Raw genomic sequence first — 17,566 nt, forward strand, 5'->3', positions numbered from 1 at the left:
TCAGTCTTCCATTCTAAAGCTTACCTTCAGCAGTAGGGACTTCTAATATTTAGATCATTAATATGTAATAGAGCTGATATATTCTTGGACAGAAGGTGCTGTAAAAGTGCAACACTTACATCTTAACTTATTGCAGTAGTGGACTTGGTTCAATAAACTGTTGGACATCATCCTAAAGTTCTGTGTTTTAATTAGAGAACTGATTTTCTTAACAAGCCAAGCAACCTGATAGTTTATAGAATCATAGAATGAATATCTTCAGTTGGAAGGGACCCATAAGCATAGTTGAGTCCAGCTCCCTGAGTTTTAAGAGTGTTGTCAAGTTATAAATAATAATAAACAGTTAATAAGGTTCCTTAATTTTAATAAGCTTTCTCTCTTCAATCTTAAATAGTCTGAGGGGTGCCAGCAGAAATTCTGTCCAGACTGTGAGATTATGATTGTATGATTTCATGTACAAAATGTATTCCCAAAGAATTTTTAAAGTCCCAACATAATCTGTGTAGACTCAAAATTTACATATATATTTGCATTTTAAAACAAACCTCACAAAAAAGTATCTAAGCTCCAAACAATAAAAACCAAAGTACACACCATTAAAAATCCATCAAAAGAAGCTGTTCAGCTCACATGTGTGTCTGGCAGTTTGAAAAGCACTTCATTTACCTGCCAAGTATTAAGGATTTTGCTACTGCTTCTGAACACCTCTAGGTCAGTTAGTGACTGCTGTAACAGTCCACTTAGGGCTCTGTTTATTAATTTGTAGCATAGTTTTTCTAGTGCTAGAGACAATACTGAGTTTTTAAATACTCTGGTTTGGTGATTTTGGAAGAAAAACATTTTGATGGAGTTGGGCTCAGAACTGGAATATTTTTGACTGTTGTATTGGGTGTGCTGTGTACTCCAGGACTGAGTTCTGCTCTCTGGGCTAATACCTGTCTGCCATAGTTCACAGAAAATGCCAGAAAAGCAAAATCTGCTCCCTTGCTGAAGAAACAGTGCCAGATACCTCTTAGTGTATCATTCAGCTCTAACCACAAACTGATATTGGAAGAGTTAATCTTCCCTTATTTTATAGTTTTCCACTAATATGAGTAGGGCAGGAAAGAAGTATGCAATTCCAACTGGAAAAACCCTGTCATCACTGTTAAGCCTTGCAGCTTTGTCTAAAAAAGGTTGTTTTCCCTTGTACTAATTTGATTTTCCACAGAGCACCAGCAACCAATTTCTTCTTACTATGTAAGAATCTTAACTAATATTTAAATATCAAAGTGGTCCCAGTAACAGCTCCAAAGACAAGTCTGAAAGTATCATTCTGCACTGCTCAAAAGCCAAAGGTGAATAAAAATACCACCAAAATCAAGCTTTTGTAGGGGTTGTATGTGTGAACTGGTGCTCTAGCTGTATGATCAGATTGCTGCTTTGTAAATCACATGGACCAAAAGCTTTTACCTGTGAGCCAGTCTTTTCTAGCAACCCCCAAAATGGGGGAAATCATGACAATAGGCTAATGAGATACTGTTCCTCCCTTCTCCAGCAATTACCTGTAGGCCTTCTGTTTAAGCTTAACCTTTAAATGTCTGTATAAAAAGAAAAAATAGCTAAATATCCATTGTGTTCATTTGACCAAAGTATTTGTTTTGATTAGGTGTCATCTGCACCCCATTCTAGTTCCTGACTGGTGCAGTAATTGTGTTGTTAATGATGGGAACATCTTTGTGCCTTACTCTTAAGTGCTTTCCATCCTATCAGAAATGCAAAAAGAATATGTGAATTTCTGTAGAGCTGATGGATGAGACTGTGCAGTGGCTCAGTGCTTTTTATATTGCCTTGCATGCTGTACATTGTTAGATCAGTTGGATGCTAATCCTGTACTGAACATTTCTGAATTAGTGCAAATCTGTTCCAGGACAGGTTTTTCTGTGATAGTCAACTTATCTTTCACAGATTTGTCAGGGGTTGACACGTACAGAGGGAGATACTACTTTTTCTGTTTATCTGTTATGCTTATCTCTGAGAGTATTCATGACATGGAATGCCCCAAGGTTTGAAGTTCAAAGTATATCTGAGGACAAATGATAGTAGGTAGACTGCTGAATCTTTTAAGTTGACTCGTTGGTGGGAACAGCTTTTTTTGGAAGAGCTTATATTGAAAAAGATTATGAGCTATATTTGTCTTCTCCAAAGAAGACATGACTTTCTTGTGAAGCAAGAAACCTGGAGTTTAGGTCTTGAAGACTGAACCACTTTGATATTTTGGTTTTTTTTTTTTTTAGTAGTTCTGACACCTCTACACAGAATTGCAAAACTAAAGAGAAAGAATTATCCCCCGCAGACCAAAAAGGAGAAATGGTTGAGGGGAGTATTGTGCTTAAAAAGTGTCTTGAGAAACATCATTTGTCCCTGCCCCCATTCCTCACAAGCTGTTGCTGCTTCATGTTTTCAGATTATGTTCAAACTCTTATGAGTACAGAAATCCAGGATGGCTGCAGAACCATCTCAAGAGGTTATTTAGTAGGTAATGGGCAAACAGCTGAGTTGGTGACCTTTGCCAGCAGCTCCAGCCTTAGATGTCCATTCTTGTGAGTCAGAGCAAGAAATCCTGTTCACACCTTTGATTTTATTTGCTTGATCTCTGACTGTTGTCAACTGTTGTAATTGTTAAAGTTGCAGGAAATAAATGATTATCCCTTTTGTACAAACTGAACTGCCACTGTAGGTATTACCTAATCTTCCAATGTTTTGTTGGGAGTAGCTGTTACCTATATAAATCCTTCCTTATTCTTTCAGAGTTGATGAGAAACATGTGTATCTGTAAACCTCCAGAGCAGCTTAGTATGCTGAACTCCTCCTGGGGTTGGTTTAAGAGAAATATTAACTTTTTGGAGGAAGAGGCAAGAATTCAGCTAAGTTTCTAGACACTGTACTTTAGTTTAATACTATCTCTACTATTTCTCCTCCTGTTCTGGAGGAGTGATTCCTTCCCTCCTGTTTGCACTTTTGCCAAGAGGTGTCAAAACTGCTTAAAAAAAAAAAAAGCTTAAAAAAAGCTTGAATTTGATTAATATAGAGAAACAAGACTTTGCCTGACTGATAATAAAACTGATAAATGACATTTGAATTACTTGTAGCAGTAATTTATTACATAAAATATCTTTTATTTGACATGCGATTAGTTGCTGGAAGCATCACTCAATCTGACTAGTTTAAACATGCTCTAAAATGAACCCCCAGTAAAAAAACAGGGCTGTCTGCTGTTGGAGTTATGAAATAGACTAATCCAGCACTGAGGACAAGAATGTGACTTTAAATATTTAAATGATTAATCGGGTTTATATATTTTTTTACCTTTCTAACCCTTATAATTACAAGCAAACTTAGGGGAGTTTCTGTGCTGGATGTGTAAAGCTGCATGGTTATCACCCAGGTGTTGTCTGGGTTCTTCCCCCCATTTGTGGTCTCCATTTATGGGATTTTGTGCAGATTTTACACCTGCTCCAGTGACACCTTTTTCTTTCCATTTGGATGTTCTCCTCTCACCTCTGTATTTTCATTATGTGCAAGGCTGTAGAATAGAGACTGATTTCTCTTACAGTTAAAAATGGTAACTAGAATCCAAACAGTGTTTTCTTCCCCACCTCCCTTCCATGCATTCAGTGTTTGATTTACCAAAATCATCTCTTCCAGCCTCAGTTGTAACACAGATACTAGTGAGGCTGACCTTACTTGGATGAGCAAGGCCCAATTAACTAATGGCAAGAATGTTAATTCTGAGATAAATGGGGATCTGAAAAATAGCAACTGTTTACTTTGGATGTGCAATTTACAGATGCTGCTGTGAAAAGTAAATAAACTAAAAAATAGCCTCTAGAGTTGGAGAAATAGAGTTGGAGAAGATGTCTGGGTCCCTTCTGTTTGCTTTTAGAGGATCTCAGACGTAGAATATTTTGTTACTTCCCCAGAGTTTAAACTGAAGAGTAACTGGGTTATTAGTGCTTTTTCACTTTCTCTGCATTTTATTTTAGTTCTATGAGTGGGGAAACTGGGAGTATGCAAAGAAGTCAGTGGGACTACTGTGGTTACAGCTGAGGAACTTCTAAGCCCTCTCCACTGCACATTTTAGAGTATTGCAGAGAAAAAGGAAGACTGGATTTTAGGCAGAGCTGTGACATTCTTCGTAACATTGTAAAGTTGATGTGGTCAATGCAGAGCCTTTACTGCATCCCTCACTTTTCCTCTCCATCCCCCTCACTTTTTTTTGCCACAAGACAGAATTATTTCACACATCTCCAAAACGAGTAAAATGGCATTTCAGCTTCTTCTCTTTATAGACTCTCTGAACTTTAGGAAAGATCATTCTGGTCCCTTTTCATTAATAATGAAAACCAGGGGGCAATAAAATGTTCTTAGCTCAAGCATTACAGGAATGGAAGAAGAGATGAGTGAGGTGAAGGGGCAAAGCAGGCAGGGTCCTACAGGTGTGTCTCCTTTCTTCTCAGAGGTAACCCAGCTTTAGGGACAAACAGGCAAGGACTGCCATGGACAGGAGACAGCTGGATCCTGTCCAGACCCTCTGAGATTCTTTAACCCTTTGCAACAGGCAGCTCAGCCTGGAATGAGTTGTGTTGTCATAGGGCATTTTCCTGTGGATTGGACAATTGGACTTCAGAGAACAGTGGGAGCAGAGTAAGGAGGAGAAAGTGGGATGGATGCCTGGGGTTTGCAGCAAGATTACCCAGAGATCATTTTAAATCCTGACATGTACACAGCCAGTTACTGCTGCTTAGCTGATGTGTGTTAACTCATTAAGTTAAAAAGTTATGATAATTTGATCAGGTGCCTAAGCTCCAAAACTGCAACTGCAGCAGCCCAAAATACTGCTGGTGACAATATTCACCAATTCTGACAGAGATGCCTTAATTTGTTCAGATTTCAAGCCAGTGGATAATTTGAGGAGCTGCATCCTAAGACGTAGCAAGAAGCTCTGAGTGCCAGGATTTGAGAGTCAGTGCCTGGCTGCAGAGCCTGAGGGCTGGGGTCAGTGAAATGCCTGTAGGAGATCTCAGCAACAGGAAAAAAGGCAATAGGTGAGCACAGCAGAAAGGGGACAAGTTTCCAACCTTTTCAGCCAGTCAAACCTCCCTTTGAAAGCCTAAATAGAAATTCTGGAGAAGAGAATGCATTTCTGAGACCTTGTAGGTGACATGCAGATTTGGATCTGTCTGTTTGGAGGCTGCACACCGGCCTCCACCTCATCAGCTCTGCCCACATCCTGCCACTGAACTTGAGGGAAGATCACTCTGCATCCTCTTCATTATTAAAGAAAACCGGGGGCAGTACAAGATTCTTGTAGGGAGCTGCGAGGGAGGTGAAAGGATAAAGCTGGTGGAAAACTACAGGTGTCTTCTGATTCTGCTTGAAGGAGCAGAACATCCCATATCTTTGCCTTGCTCTGTGAAGTTTCTAAGCTTCTGTACAGGATTGTGTGTTAAATATCTCAAGCTTTTATCTACTTCTTTACCTTTTTCTGTAGGTATTTCATTGCATGTTTTCTCTCTGCTGTTTGTGTGCTTTGGTCCCTATTCATAATTCAGGCTTGAAAGACACTGGATCTTTCCTTATTGAAATTGTCCATTATTGCTGACACAGTGTTCATAAAGCCATTTGTTGCCCTTATTTATCTTCTTATGCTTCTTATTTATCTTCTTTCTCTTTTTTCTGCACTCTTCTGTGTCTCTGACTCTTTCCCCATTTTCAAAAATTATGCTAGTCAAGAAAAACTGTTGTTGAAGCAGTGAGATAACCTTAGCCAGCACTAACACCACAGTTACACATTAGAGGTTTCAGAATCATCATAGAATCATAGAATCATAGAATCCTAGGGGTTGGAAGGGACCTGGAAAGATCATCTAGTCCAACCCCCCCTGCCAGAGCAGGGCCCCCTAGAGTACATCCCCTAGGAACGTGTCCAGGTGGGTTTTGAATGTCTCCAGTGAAGGAGACTCCACAACCCCCCTGGGCAGCCTGTTCCAGGGCTCTGTCACCCTTACAGTAAAAAAATTTTTTCTGATATTCAACTTGAACCTCCTATGCTCCAATTTACACCCATTACCCCTTGTCCTATCAGATAAGTGCCCTCTGCAAGGAAAGAGTAGGACAAAAGCACTTGATGCAACTTCTTTAATTTCTGTTGTGATTGCCTGTTGGCACCTTGCTCAGTGCCAGTGTCAATGCTTGAGGTCCCAACAGCTGTTTCAGTGTCCTCGGGCCAGTAGCCTTTATGCTGTACCTGAGGGACCACCAGCACCTTAATAGCCCCTGCTCAGTAAATCCCTGCCTGCTAAGTAGCAGCAGAACTGACATAATTCATTGCTCTTTTCTCTCACCTGTAGTTCTGACTGTGACTTTTTCTTGATTTTTGGCCTTTAGGTCCACCTGGCTCCAGATGGCGAGATTATGGTGCTTTGGCTATCATCATGGCAGGAATTGCCTTTGGATTCCACCAGCTCTACAAGGTAATGCCTCTCTCCCTACTCTTACCCTGTACTCAGAGAGGATGATGTTATCCTGCTGTGTGTCAAAATGATCATGTTGGTTCTAAGTTAGTGAAGCATCTGTATTCTTACTGCCACTGCCATCAGCAGATTTGAGCAACACAACATGAAAATGCCCCAGTCTACAATTTGTCCACTGGTGATCCTGCACCATTGGTAGAAAAAAAGTATTTCACCAATCAGAACATTGGTGCTGATTTCCAGGTCTGCCATGTGTCCTGTAGTAGAACTCCAGTGTGCTCAGAAGAAGGGAGAGCAAGCGTGTGTCTGCTTGTGCATTGTAGGGATAGCAGCCCCTTCTTCTTCCTTGTGTCTAATTTCTCCAATTGAATGTATCCTTTCCCTCTGTATTTGCTTTCCAGCAATGTGGTGACATTAGAAAATGTCTTTGGTAAACAATCATATTCTGTGGCTGCACAGAAAGACATAAGTGGTTCAGGTCAACACAGCAGAGTATAAAGAGCTTTGGTTCAGTGGAAGCTGTGTGTTATTTTTAAAAGGGACAGAGATGAACACTTAATGAGAAGTTGATGGTTTTCATGCTTGTTCTTTAATTAACAATTATTGCCTTGTTTAGTAAAATCTGTTTTACAAATAAAACCTTGGTTCTTACTCCCTTTAGTCTTGGTTCCTTATTTCTCTTCCTTGTGCTCCAGATCTCTGCTTTTCCTTCTGCAAACAGTAACCCTCCCACTGCCAAAATATTTGATCATACCTCTCAATCCCTGCCTTGTTCATCCTCTGGCCTTTCCAGGGCCTTTTTCCCCTCTTCTTCCCACTTCTGCATTTCTTACCTTGTATGAATGCGTTCATATTTGAGAGTGTAAGATCTGAAATTGTCTGTCTGTCTGAAATACTGTTTCTCAGATCTCTACTCAGATGTTTCTCTGGACTGAGAGCTGTCCCAGGAAACCTGAAATGCAGTCAGGAACTGGTTTTAGTACCCCAAAAAATGTAACCACAGAACTCCCATATTCCCTTCAGCACTACTGTGGGTACAATATCATTTCACAGCCAAGTGTGTAAATGATCATTGGCTCTGTGATAAAGGCTGGGGTTTGGCTGGTGGACTTTGAGGGCGTTTCAGGTAGATTAGAAAGAATGCTGTGCATATCCCCATTTCCTAAAAAAGTTTCTGTACTCCTTGCAGAAATACCTGCTTCCTCTCATCATGGGAGGCAAAGAAGACAGGAAGCAACTTCAGAGGATCGAGTCCAACATCTCCGAGATGAGTGGCAGCGTGACACAGACAGGTAAAGATTAATGACTCCATCAAGTCATCCCTCAGAGCCGTTCTCCCTGTGTCCTCCATTCTGCCAAGACCCCCACTCTTTTCTTTCCCTCCATCTCCACTTTATGTGGTGACTTCATTTATCTGCTCTGAGAATCTGTTCACATTTGCAAATGAAGCCGCCGTCATTTCGGTTTAATTTGAAATTGCTTGTTTACTGTCGGCGCGGCCTCAATTAATTATGTTTTTACGGAAAGGCTCCCAACCTCAGAATATTAATAAGGGGAATAAAATGACAGCCTTTCGGAGGGCTGTAAAGTTCATTTTTAATTTCTGCTTCTCTGATGTTTTCAGGGGCTTTTATTTTTTTGGTGGGTTCCCCTCACTTTCCATCTGAAAACCCGAGGAAGGGTCAGGAGAGTCTGTAATTACTGTGCCTCCCTGACCTTGCCCACCTACTCTGTTATTGACTCTATGGGGTGTCTGTTCATTACCACGTGCCTTACTGATGGTCTGGATTGGCTGTTACCTGTCACACCAAAAGAGATTTTAATTTTATTTTATCAGCTTGTTTACTGCCAAGAAGCTTTGGATAAAGTACTAAAGTACAAGAAGTTGTCCTACAGCCGGAGTTGGAGTCCAGCAGAAGTTCTTTAGTGTTTGCTGGGGTGTAGGAGGGTAATACAGGGTGTTCTTTTGAAATAAAAGGGGAAAAGCACAAATTATATTCAGTTGGTGGGATGGAAGAAGTTTTGTTAAAGATGTTAGGATTGAAGGAGCTGGTGGGTTGAAAGTGGGAGGATGCTAATTACACTTTTTAGTGAAGGGTGAGAAGAAAAGCATCTTTCATTTCTCATGATACCCTAAGGTCAGTCCTGAGAACAGCCCCTTCCCAGACTGGAGCTAGCCCCAGTGTTTGCCTGCATGAGGCCCAGGATAGATAAATGATACAAACACTGTATAAGTTCAGGGAGATGTACAAATCATAAACCAATATAATTAGAAGGGAGAGGTTTTGGACGGATATACTGTGGGCTATAGACATCTATACAATGAAAAGATAAACTAGAAATACTGGAGGTTAGATGCAGTGCAGGTAGATTACCCATAGTGCAGATAAATCATGTGGATTAAAGTGAGCAGGCGGGTGTAGATAAATTAAATATAGTAGGAATAGAGTAGGAATAGAGGCATCTTTGTAGCTAGACAGCAGGAAGGACGTGTGTGTGTGTGTGTGTGTGTGTGTGTGTGTGTGTGTCTGTGTGCATGTATCTCAGTTTAACACTCTCTGGCTTTTTCCTTCACAGTGACTCAATTACAGACAACTTTAGCAGCTGTCCAGGAGCTGCTAATTCAGCAACAACAGAAAATCCAGGATCTTACCCAAGAACTGGCTGCTTCTAAGGTATCCACTTCCAAATCTTCACCTTCAGAACATCACCACCTTCTTTTGAATATGCATGGCTTCTTTTGTGGGCATGGGAAGCACCTCCTTAGGTTCACAGTTCAGCCTTCAGCTCTGTCTTATCCCCATCCAGTTTCTCTGCATCTGGCTTCTCCATAGGCTGTTTAAAGCACTGGATAGTAATTGGGTACTCAACAAAATATATGTAACTTCTGAGAGGGCTTTGCTGGGTACCTTTGCAGCCTGGATGTCTGAGTCCTCAAACTTGTTCTCAGCTCTGTACCTTATGCATTGCATTTGAGAAGAAGTAATTGTACTGTTAGTCCACTGAGCAAAAGAGGTAAAAAGCCAGTTGTGTGGAGGTTTTATCTGTGTGTATTATGGGATTTTACATGTTTACATTTCTTCTGTACCCTTGTATATTCTCAAAACAATGACTTGATCTTGTGCAGCCAGGCACACACTTGAAGTACTGTGTTACAAGTCACTTGTTCAGATCCAAGCCAGGTAATAGCTGAACATTCTTATTGCTTGGTTTCTTGTTTCAGTGATTTTGGTCTAAAAGGTGACCCCATCACAGTTAGATAAGTCACATACAGGGGCCCATTCCCTATGGCTCCTGACTTGACACTGGCCATAAACCCACCAGTTCTAACTTGTTTGTTTCATTGTGGCTATAGGTAACCATTTTTAAGCAAAATTTATTTTCTTTCTGGCAATGACAATTAGCACTTTACATCTCTAAAGTACATTGCAGCCATGCCAGCCAGTAAGGTGGGGTGGGTTTGAACCAGTCATATAGAGATGAAGTCTTCATTTCACTGACAAACTTGATCGTTTGTGAGCCCAGGATTCTCTGTACATAAAGAGATTTTTTCTTTTACTATGAAATCCTTTAGACAATGCTTACAGCCTGTTACCTGTAGCATGAACAGTTGTCTTCTCCCCTTACCTGTACTCTAATGTGGTACAAACACTTTGATGGTGTGTAACTTGTAGCCCACAGCTGATCTGTGGTGTGCACACTGTACAGTAGGAATCCCTCAGTGGCACAGCTGTAAACCCAACCATGAAAGCCAGTTTATGGTCACAACACTCCACTTCAATTTTCCTTGGGAACTGTGGCCTGTCAGTGGCCTGGAGCCAGTCCGGAAATTGGAAAACTGTTTTCAGGTCTTAAGTGTTAAGATTAAGACCACATGTTGAGCTTTAAGAAGGAAAAAGGGCATAAGAGTCTTGGTGGTTTAGTCTTAAAGAAGTTTTTCCTCCCCCTTCTCTACCCCCTGCACTGAAATGGTAGCACACATTGTTATGATATCTAAACCTCATGTGTACAAAGAAAAACTTGGGCAACCCCACAAACCAAAGAATAAAAGCTGTGTTTTCTCAGCTGTAATGTAAGTTTTTATATCTGCTTTTCAAACTCCTACTGGCATGCTGTAAAAAATTAAAAAGAGGGACTTTAAGTAATTAAAAAACGTACATAAAAATTCAAGGCCTGAGTTTTCTACAACTGTTTTTTAAAGAGACTGGCTAAAAAGCCCCAGATGTCAGATTTTATTTCTAAATCCAAGGCATCTGGCACCATATGTGTTTTGGAAATCTGAGTCCTTTGCAGGCCAGTGAGTGGAAATCACTCCCTTGTTAATGTGCTGCTGTAGCTTTCAAGGTCTTGGAAAGCCAGAACAGTGGCTCCTGGATTCTTGCTGTCTGAGGGCTGGGAGTGTGAATCCCAAGGGAAGGCATCTGTGTATATCACAGCTACTACAGGCTGAGCCTCTCCCAGCTCACTGGGTTCACAGCCCAGAAGTCACTGTGAGGAGTGCTGGCTGTGAAGGTGTCCAGGGTTACTCAGCACTGGCCAAATTCTGTTTCAAGAAAAAGGAGGAACAACCAGTCCTGGCTATATCTAGTAGGAACTGCTGAGGAGGAGTTTTGTGTTATTCCAGCCCTGGTTTTCTTTGTCAGGGGATTTATTAGGAGTATTTCTGGAGTGATGCTCACAAATGGGTTCAGTTCTAATGGCTTTTAGCAGGAATTACTATGGCAAGTGCTAGATGTGAGTGTTCTTTGGTCTCATACTCAGCCCATCACTGCAGGAGTTGCTAGGGTGATAGGGTAGGGTAACTGTAAGCCATGATCTGTCTTTCAGAATGTTCCTTCCATTTCACAAGTTCCCAAAAGAGTTAAAATAAAGAGATTACCAAAAGTATTATCTGCAGCATGGTCTCCTCAGTTGTCAGCATACTCTAATTTCTTCCTCATATCCCATAGCAAATCTGATGCAGTGCTGGCAAAAGCTTCCATGAGTTCTTTAGCATCTTTCCCCACCAAATTGCATTCATTGCCTTGAAATAGCCAAAAGACAGAGCCTAGTCCTGCTGCTTCCTAGAGATACAGTCTGGCAACCCAAGCATAGCTTTGATTCTAGTAGGGATCTAGTTTGCAATTTTCAGACTTATTTATCAGCCCACCTCTAAACACCACTGGCTGCAGATAATTGGTTCTTTGTTTCATGATTTAGGAGAAATGAACAAATGTTTTGTTAATATATGTTTGAATCTGGTGCCTCATCTAAGTGCAGTCACAGAGCAAAGGAGCTGATTCAGTGCAATGCCCACTGCCTTTCAGCATCCAAGTTCCAGTTCTTCTTTAGAAATTGTTCATTTGATCAGTGGCAAATCATTTGATCTTTATGTCTTCTTTTTCATGTTCTAGGCCACAACTTCCACCAACTGGATTCTGGAGTCACAGAATATTAATGAATTGAAATCTGAGATCTACTCATTAAAAGGCCTTCTCCTAAACCGGTATGGATGGATGGATGGATGGATGGATGGATGGATGGATGGATGGATGGAAGGAAGGAAGGATGAGCAGATTATTGTGTGGGGAAAGGGTTGCTGTCTGGGATTCTCTCAGTCATGGAGAGGAAAGACATTTCTAGCAGGAACCAGCTCTATATCCTGTTATTGCTATTTTAATAACATCACTTTACACTCCACTATCACTTTCTATTTGCAAGTCTCAAAATGCTTTTCAAACTTGTCTTAAATCACAGAGTGCTTTGGGTAATTAATGAGATTTTTTCCTTTTAGTTTATGATAGAGGAACTCTGGCCATTCACAGCAGTCAGGATGCCTCTCACCTAGTTTGAGATGCTGACTGCATCTGCACCTGCATTCTGGCACATGAAGAGTCAGTTCTAGCCACAGTTCAGCAGACCTGTTCATGGTTGGGGCATAACCAGGATGAAAAGAATTGCACTTCAGTCCACCACCTCCTCACAAGTCAAGGAGAAGCACTTCAGCTGAGCCTGCTTCTCTCTACCTTGCTCTCTTATAATGTAGCAAATGTCTGAAATGAACTGATAGAAATCCCAGCCTGTGGAACAGTCATAAGAACAGGGATCAGATCTCAGTTCTTGAGGAGATTCTTTTTTTCCAAGTACATTACTTAAGAGTTTTATGTAGCTTTTCAGCTATTGATCCTTTCACTCTGATATGGCTCTCTTTACTCCTACTTGTAATGAAGTCTTCTCAAATCATCTGTTTCGTAAGAGATGAACTTCAAAGATCAGCCTAAGGTTGGACTAGACATGTTCTGGATCTCAGCAAGTGGGCTTTTCAGAAGTCTGAAAAGTGTATTGGCTTTAATATCTTTTAAAATTGTCACTACATCTCCCATTCCTCCCAGGAGTCACAGTGAAAGCTTTGGAGGATTGAGGACACAAACTAAGTTACTGTCTGTTAATCTGGGTCATACCAGCATCACTACCATACTTTTTTTCATTGCTGTTCATGACAGATGGTATTCTGAGGGCACCACGGCTCCCCCCTGCATTTATATTTGTCCTTTTTGCTACTTGGAGTCTCCTATTAGGGCTGGGCACTCACCTGCCACTACCAAATCCTCAAAGCCCACCTGGAAAGGACTCAGGACAGAGCAGGCAGCTCTCAGCTGGTGCAAGCTGGTATGACTCCATCCCAGACAGAGAAGCTAACCCAGTTTGTGGCATCCAGGACCTGGCCCAAACATGTAAAGTGCATGCTGGGACCAAGAGATAGGCTCTGGATTGTAATGAGCCAGCACGCAAGGGCTGTGTATCACAGTGGAGGTGAGAGCCAGGTGTTGAAATTCCTTGGCACAAGCACAAGGACCTGGTGTGTCTGACTTCTTGCTCCGGTGGGAATTTTCTTTACCAGTTAATTAGTGATTGTTTTATAAAGGGACATTCATGTGTTTCCACAGGCAGCATTCCTGAGTGTAGCTTACTCTGTGAAATCAGCCAAACCAGATCACCTTAGTGCTTTACTTTGCCCAGCTGTGATTCTTTCCTGGTGTGCAGGCTCAGTTACTGGGTGCTTGTAAAGCACTTTGAGATTCTCTCTGAAGAAGTGAAGTGGCCTTGGTTTTGTTCATTTATGACAAAGGAAACTTGCAGTTTCAGTCCTGCTTTCCATGCCTTCCCCAGTGCAAATACCATTCTCTCTGATGATAACTCCACAGTATTTTTACTAAAAGCCCCTTTCTCTCCTTTTCTTCCCCTCTTCCCCTCCCCCAAGGAGGCAATTCCCTCCCTCCCCTTCAGCTCCTAAGATCCCATCGTGGCAGATCCCAGTGAAGCCAAGCTCACCCTCCAACCCTGTTGTTGCCAACCATAACAGCAGCAGTGACATCTCACCTGTCAGCAACGAGTCCACCACCTCCTCACCAGTCAAGGAGAACCACAGCCCTGAGGGCTCAAAGGTCACCTGTCACCTGCTGAGCACAGAGGAGAGCAGCAAGGCAGTGATTGATGTCACGAGCCAAGTGAGGATGGAGGTGCAGGGGGAGGAGGAGAAAAGAGAAACCAAAAGGAATGAAGAGGAGGAAGAGGATGATGAGGAGGATGATGATGTTAGCCACGTGGATGAGGAGGAATGTCTAGGTGTCCAGACTGAGGACCGGCGAGGAGGGGATGGTCAGATTAATGAGCAAGTGGAAAAGCTAAGAAGACCTGAAGGGGCCAGCAACGAAAATGAGATTGACTAAGGCACTCTGGCTTCTGCTGCTGTACATCTTCCCTAGCCTTCTGCACTGTCCCTGGTGCCTCTCCCATTTTGTGGAGAGAAGTGCCACCATCCCCTGCAGTGATTCTCCCATGATTGACCTTGAGTAGAGTCATGATTGCCCAGTGAACAAGGTGGGCCCTGTTCCACCCCAGGGCTTTGCAGTGTTGCAGTGGCTGCTTCTCCCCTCCCAGACCCACCTCCTCCCATGAGCTGGGGTCACTGCCTAGACTGGAAGACCAATCGCCTTACCATGCACCACAGCCACAGAATAAGTCCTCTTACAGAAACACCATCTCCTGAAAGTCAGCCTCTTTGCTGAATCCTAGTGGCCCTCTCTCCAATTTCTGAAATGAATCTGTCCCGAGCTCTTTGATTTCACAAGCCTTTAATCCCCACATAAGGCCCAAACCAGCTTGCTGTTTCCCAAAAATAAGTTTTGTTTCCCTCAGTTTTGTTTTTCAAACTACTTGATAGCCTGTTGCCAAAAAAAGAGAATGTTTTAACCCTGAATTCCTCACCAGATCTCAGTCTTGGCTCTTCCAAGCCTTAAGCCAAGCCTCAAATTCCTGAAACTACCTAGCATCAAAAAAACACTAAACTTCTGTGGGGTCCAAAGAACACTATTCCCACCCCACATGCTTTGACTCATCAAGGTGGCCTCTTGCTAGGGACCAAGTCTGGGTTTCATGGCCACAGTAAATCCATGAGAACACGTGGCTTTGTTACTGATTGCTCCCAATAAAAGAAGGCTTTAAAAGAAGTTGACCCCAGTCATCCCAGTTATTACCCATCCTCCTCCAATGACAAGGAGCTCACATCAGTTTTTGACATGTTACATTTTATTTATAGCTGCCCTGAATGAATGAATGAATGAGATGGGATGCTGAAATAGTTGGTTAATTCTGAATCTTTGCAATGGTTCTTGCCTGGTTTTCTCCCTAAATGAGGAGAAAATCCACCTTAAATGATTAACTGAGACCTGCACCTACTCTATGACAGGCACCTGCTTCAGCAGAGCAGACATTACAGAAGAGAGAACAGTTCCAGCTCTGAGGTACACCACTGGCCCTTCTTGCCCAGTCCAGCCTTTTTTTTTTTTTTTGCCCCATTGGGGCTATACAGAAATGAAAACAGTGAATTTTGAAACCTCTCATTTGCAACATTGTGTTCTCAGCTGGTAAAATGGTGGTGTCCAATTATATTATTCACTGCATCAGAGCCTCTTAGAGCAATTCTTGTAACAGCTGAGTCTCACTGTCCTCACCAAGCAAGTGTGCTCGTCTGTGTGATCATGTATAGATTTCAAATATAAAATATGATTGTATATAATTGTAATAAATATGAGCTACCACTATTTAACACCAGGCTGTCACTGGATTACTGTGGCTCTTATTCTGGGGAGTAATCTGCATGCAGGGTGGTAAAGGGAGGGAAAAGGGTCTATTACAGAAATTCAGTCCTTATAAAATATTTTCTGAAGGATGTTTATGGTTGGTTTTCTGACTGCTCCAATACCAGGTTGTATCAGCAAGAGGCAGCATAAAGAATGGTGTAAGAGCAACATAAGACACACCATAGATAGCTCCAACCACATGGCAGTGTCTCCAGTGCTGCAGAGGGTGCAATGATGCATCAACCAGTGAGTAAAATGCATCCATTCCCATTCCTCTCCTTCCAGAAGGAGGCTCTGCAGGGTGCAGAATGCAGCACCCTGCTCCTTCCCACCCCAGCTGCAGGAGGTGCTGAAGGCAGTGTGTGAGGCATCCCATGGCCTCTCCATCTTATCTGCCAGCAGGGAATGCTGTGCCATATCCCATGGCTGTGCTCAGCCTGCCATGTCAGTGCAGCTGGAAGAAATGGCATACAGCAAGTGATTTGTAGCTACTGCAGTCCCATCTTTGTTGGACCAAAGTTTTTGGCTCCCTTCTTAAAAAATGAGGGATTTACTTGATTCCTGAGTATTTGGGTGTCTGGTACACAGTGACATTTTCCTGCTCAGGGGGGAGCAAAAGGGACCTTCAGATTACTGTATTTAGACCTGCTGCTGAATGTGATGATTTCTCATTCCTTAAATGGACGAATATCTTCCCCAGGAGTGAGTGAGTGTGTGTGTGTCTCTCTCTCCCTCTCAGTCTCTCTCTCCTCTGTTTAACGTTCACAAAGAACGTCACGTTTAGCTAAAACAGGGCAAATTTGAAAGTGTTTAAAAGGAAACACTTTTCTTAAGGGATGGCACATTTCATTTCTCCAAGCCAAGAATCCTTGTGAAAAGAAAACACGACTCAGCGCAGGGATGTGATGAAAAAGTATTGTCCTGCCTGTGTACATTTTATATACATAGAAGGTTTTGAAAATAGAAAGTGCCTGGACAACAGCAGTTGGTGAAATGTGGAAAATATGTTGCTGAGGTATGTGCCTTGCTGAGTGACTTACGAGGTTTACAGTACAAGCATCCCTGTGGATTCATTTTTCCCCCCTTTTCTTCCATGTTGCCAGTGTGTAATTCATTTACCTCCATATTTTTGGTGCAATACAAAAAAGGTAGGTTTTTTCTTCAACTGCCTTTTCCCCTCCCTTAGTTTTTGCTTCTTACAACCTTTATCAATTCAATAGGTCACAGTCTTTCTGTTTCCCAACCTGATGAATCCCAGAAAACTCCATCATAGCTGTTGCTCAAAAACTCTTAACCCTGAGCCTCTGGCTGCTGATGGGATGTTTGTGTACTTTGTTGAAGAGATCCAAGCCACCAGCAGAGAATTTTTGGAAGAAGCCAGACCCTCTTACCAGCAGGGATTGCCATGAATCATGAGTTTTATTCCTCTGCCTCGTGTCCCTTGTCTTCCAGCACAGCAACAGCTGGAGCGTGAGTGTGTTGGTCCTTAGGACCCATGTAGCCAGACTGCTAACTTGTGATTTTTAGATTTTTTTTTTTTCCTAGAAACAAACTTCTTAGATCAGCTGCTCTGTGGAATATTTAGCCCTCTGGGCAATAGGCACTGAGAAGGGCATCATATTAGCTGAAAGATGACCAGGTACAGAATCTTTTCTCTGCAGAACAAGACAGAGAGCAGCAGCAATTCCCCACCCTCTGGCTCATTCAAGTATGCTATTTTATTCTGTAATCAGCCTTTGTTTTTACACAGGAAGAAGAGTATCAACATCCCCCTTGGTGAGCTCAGTGGGTTCATAACATGGCTTCTGCAGGTCCTTGATAGAGTATAGCGAGCAGGTGAAGGGAGCTTCCCCTGAACAGTGTCATTTGAGCACATTTCAGTGAAACCCTGTAAGTCTGTGCTCTGGCTCCTGGAGGAAACAATACCAG

At 42.3% G+C, this 17,566-nt stretch overlaps 1 protein-coding gene across 1 annotated transcript in view; it reads left to right on the forward strand.

Moving 5' to 3' along the window:
* Positions 1–15,603, forward strand: part of PEX14 (peroxisomal biogenesis factor 14) — a 70,238-nt gene extending 54,635 nt beyond the window's left edge. Inside the window, exons 5-9 of the mRNA XM_071767141.1 lie at positions 6,430–6,515; positions 7,705–7,807; positions 9,093–9,190; positions 11,909–12,000; positions 13,756–15,603. Coding sequence (XP_071623242.1) covers positions 6,430–6,515; positions 7,705–7,807; positions 9,093–9,190; positions 11,909–12,000; positions 13,756–14,224 — 848 coding nt within the window. The 3' untranslated portion in view covers positions 14,225–15,603. The remainder of the gene's footprint in view (positions 1–6,429; positions 6,516–7,704; positions 7,808–9,092; positions 9,191–11,908; positions 12,001–13,755) is intronic.
* The last annotated feature ends 1,963 nt before the right edge of the window (positions 15,604–17,566 follow it).

The sequence above is a fragment of the Heliangelus exortis genome, chromosome 23, assembly GCF_036169615.1.
Source record: "Heliangelus exortis chromosome 23, bHelExo1.hap1, whole genome shotgun sequence".
NCBI lineage: Eukaryota > Metazoa > Chordata > Aves > Apodiformes > Trochilidae > Heliangelus > Heliangelus exortis.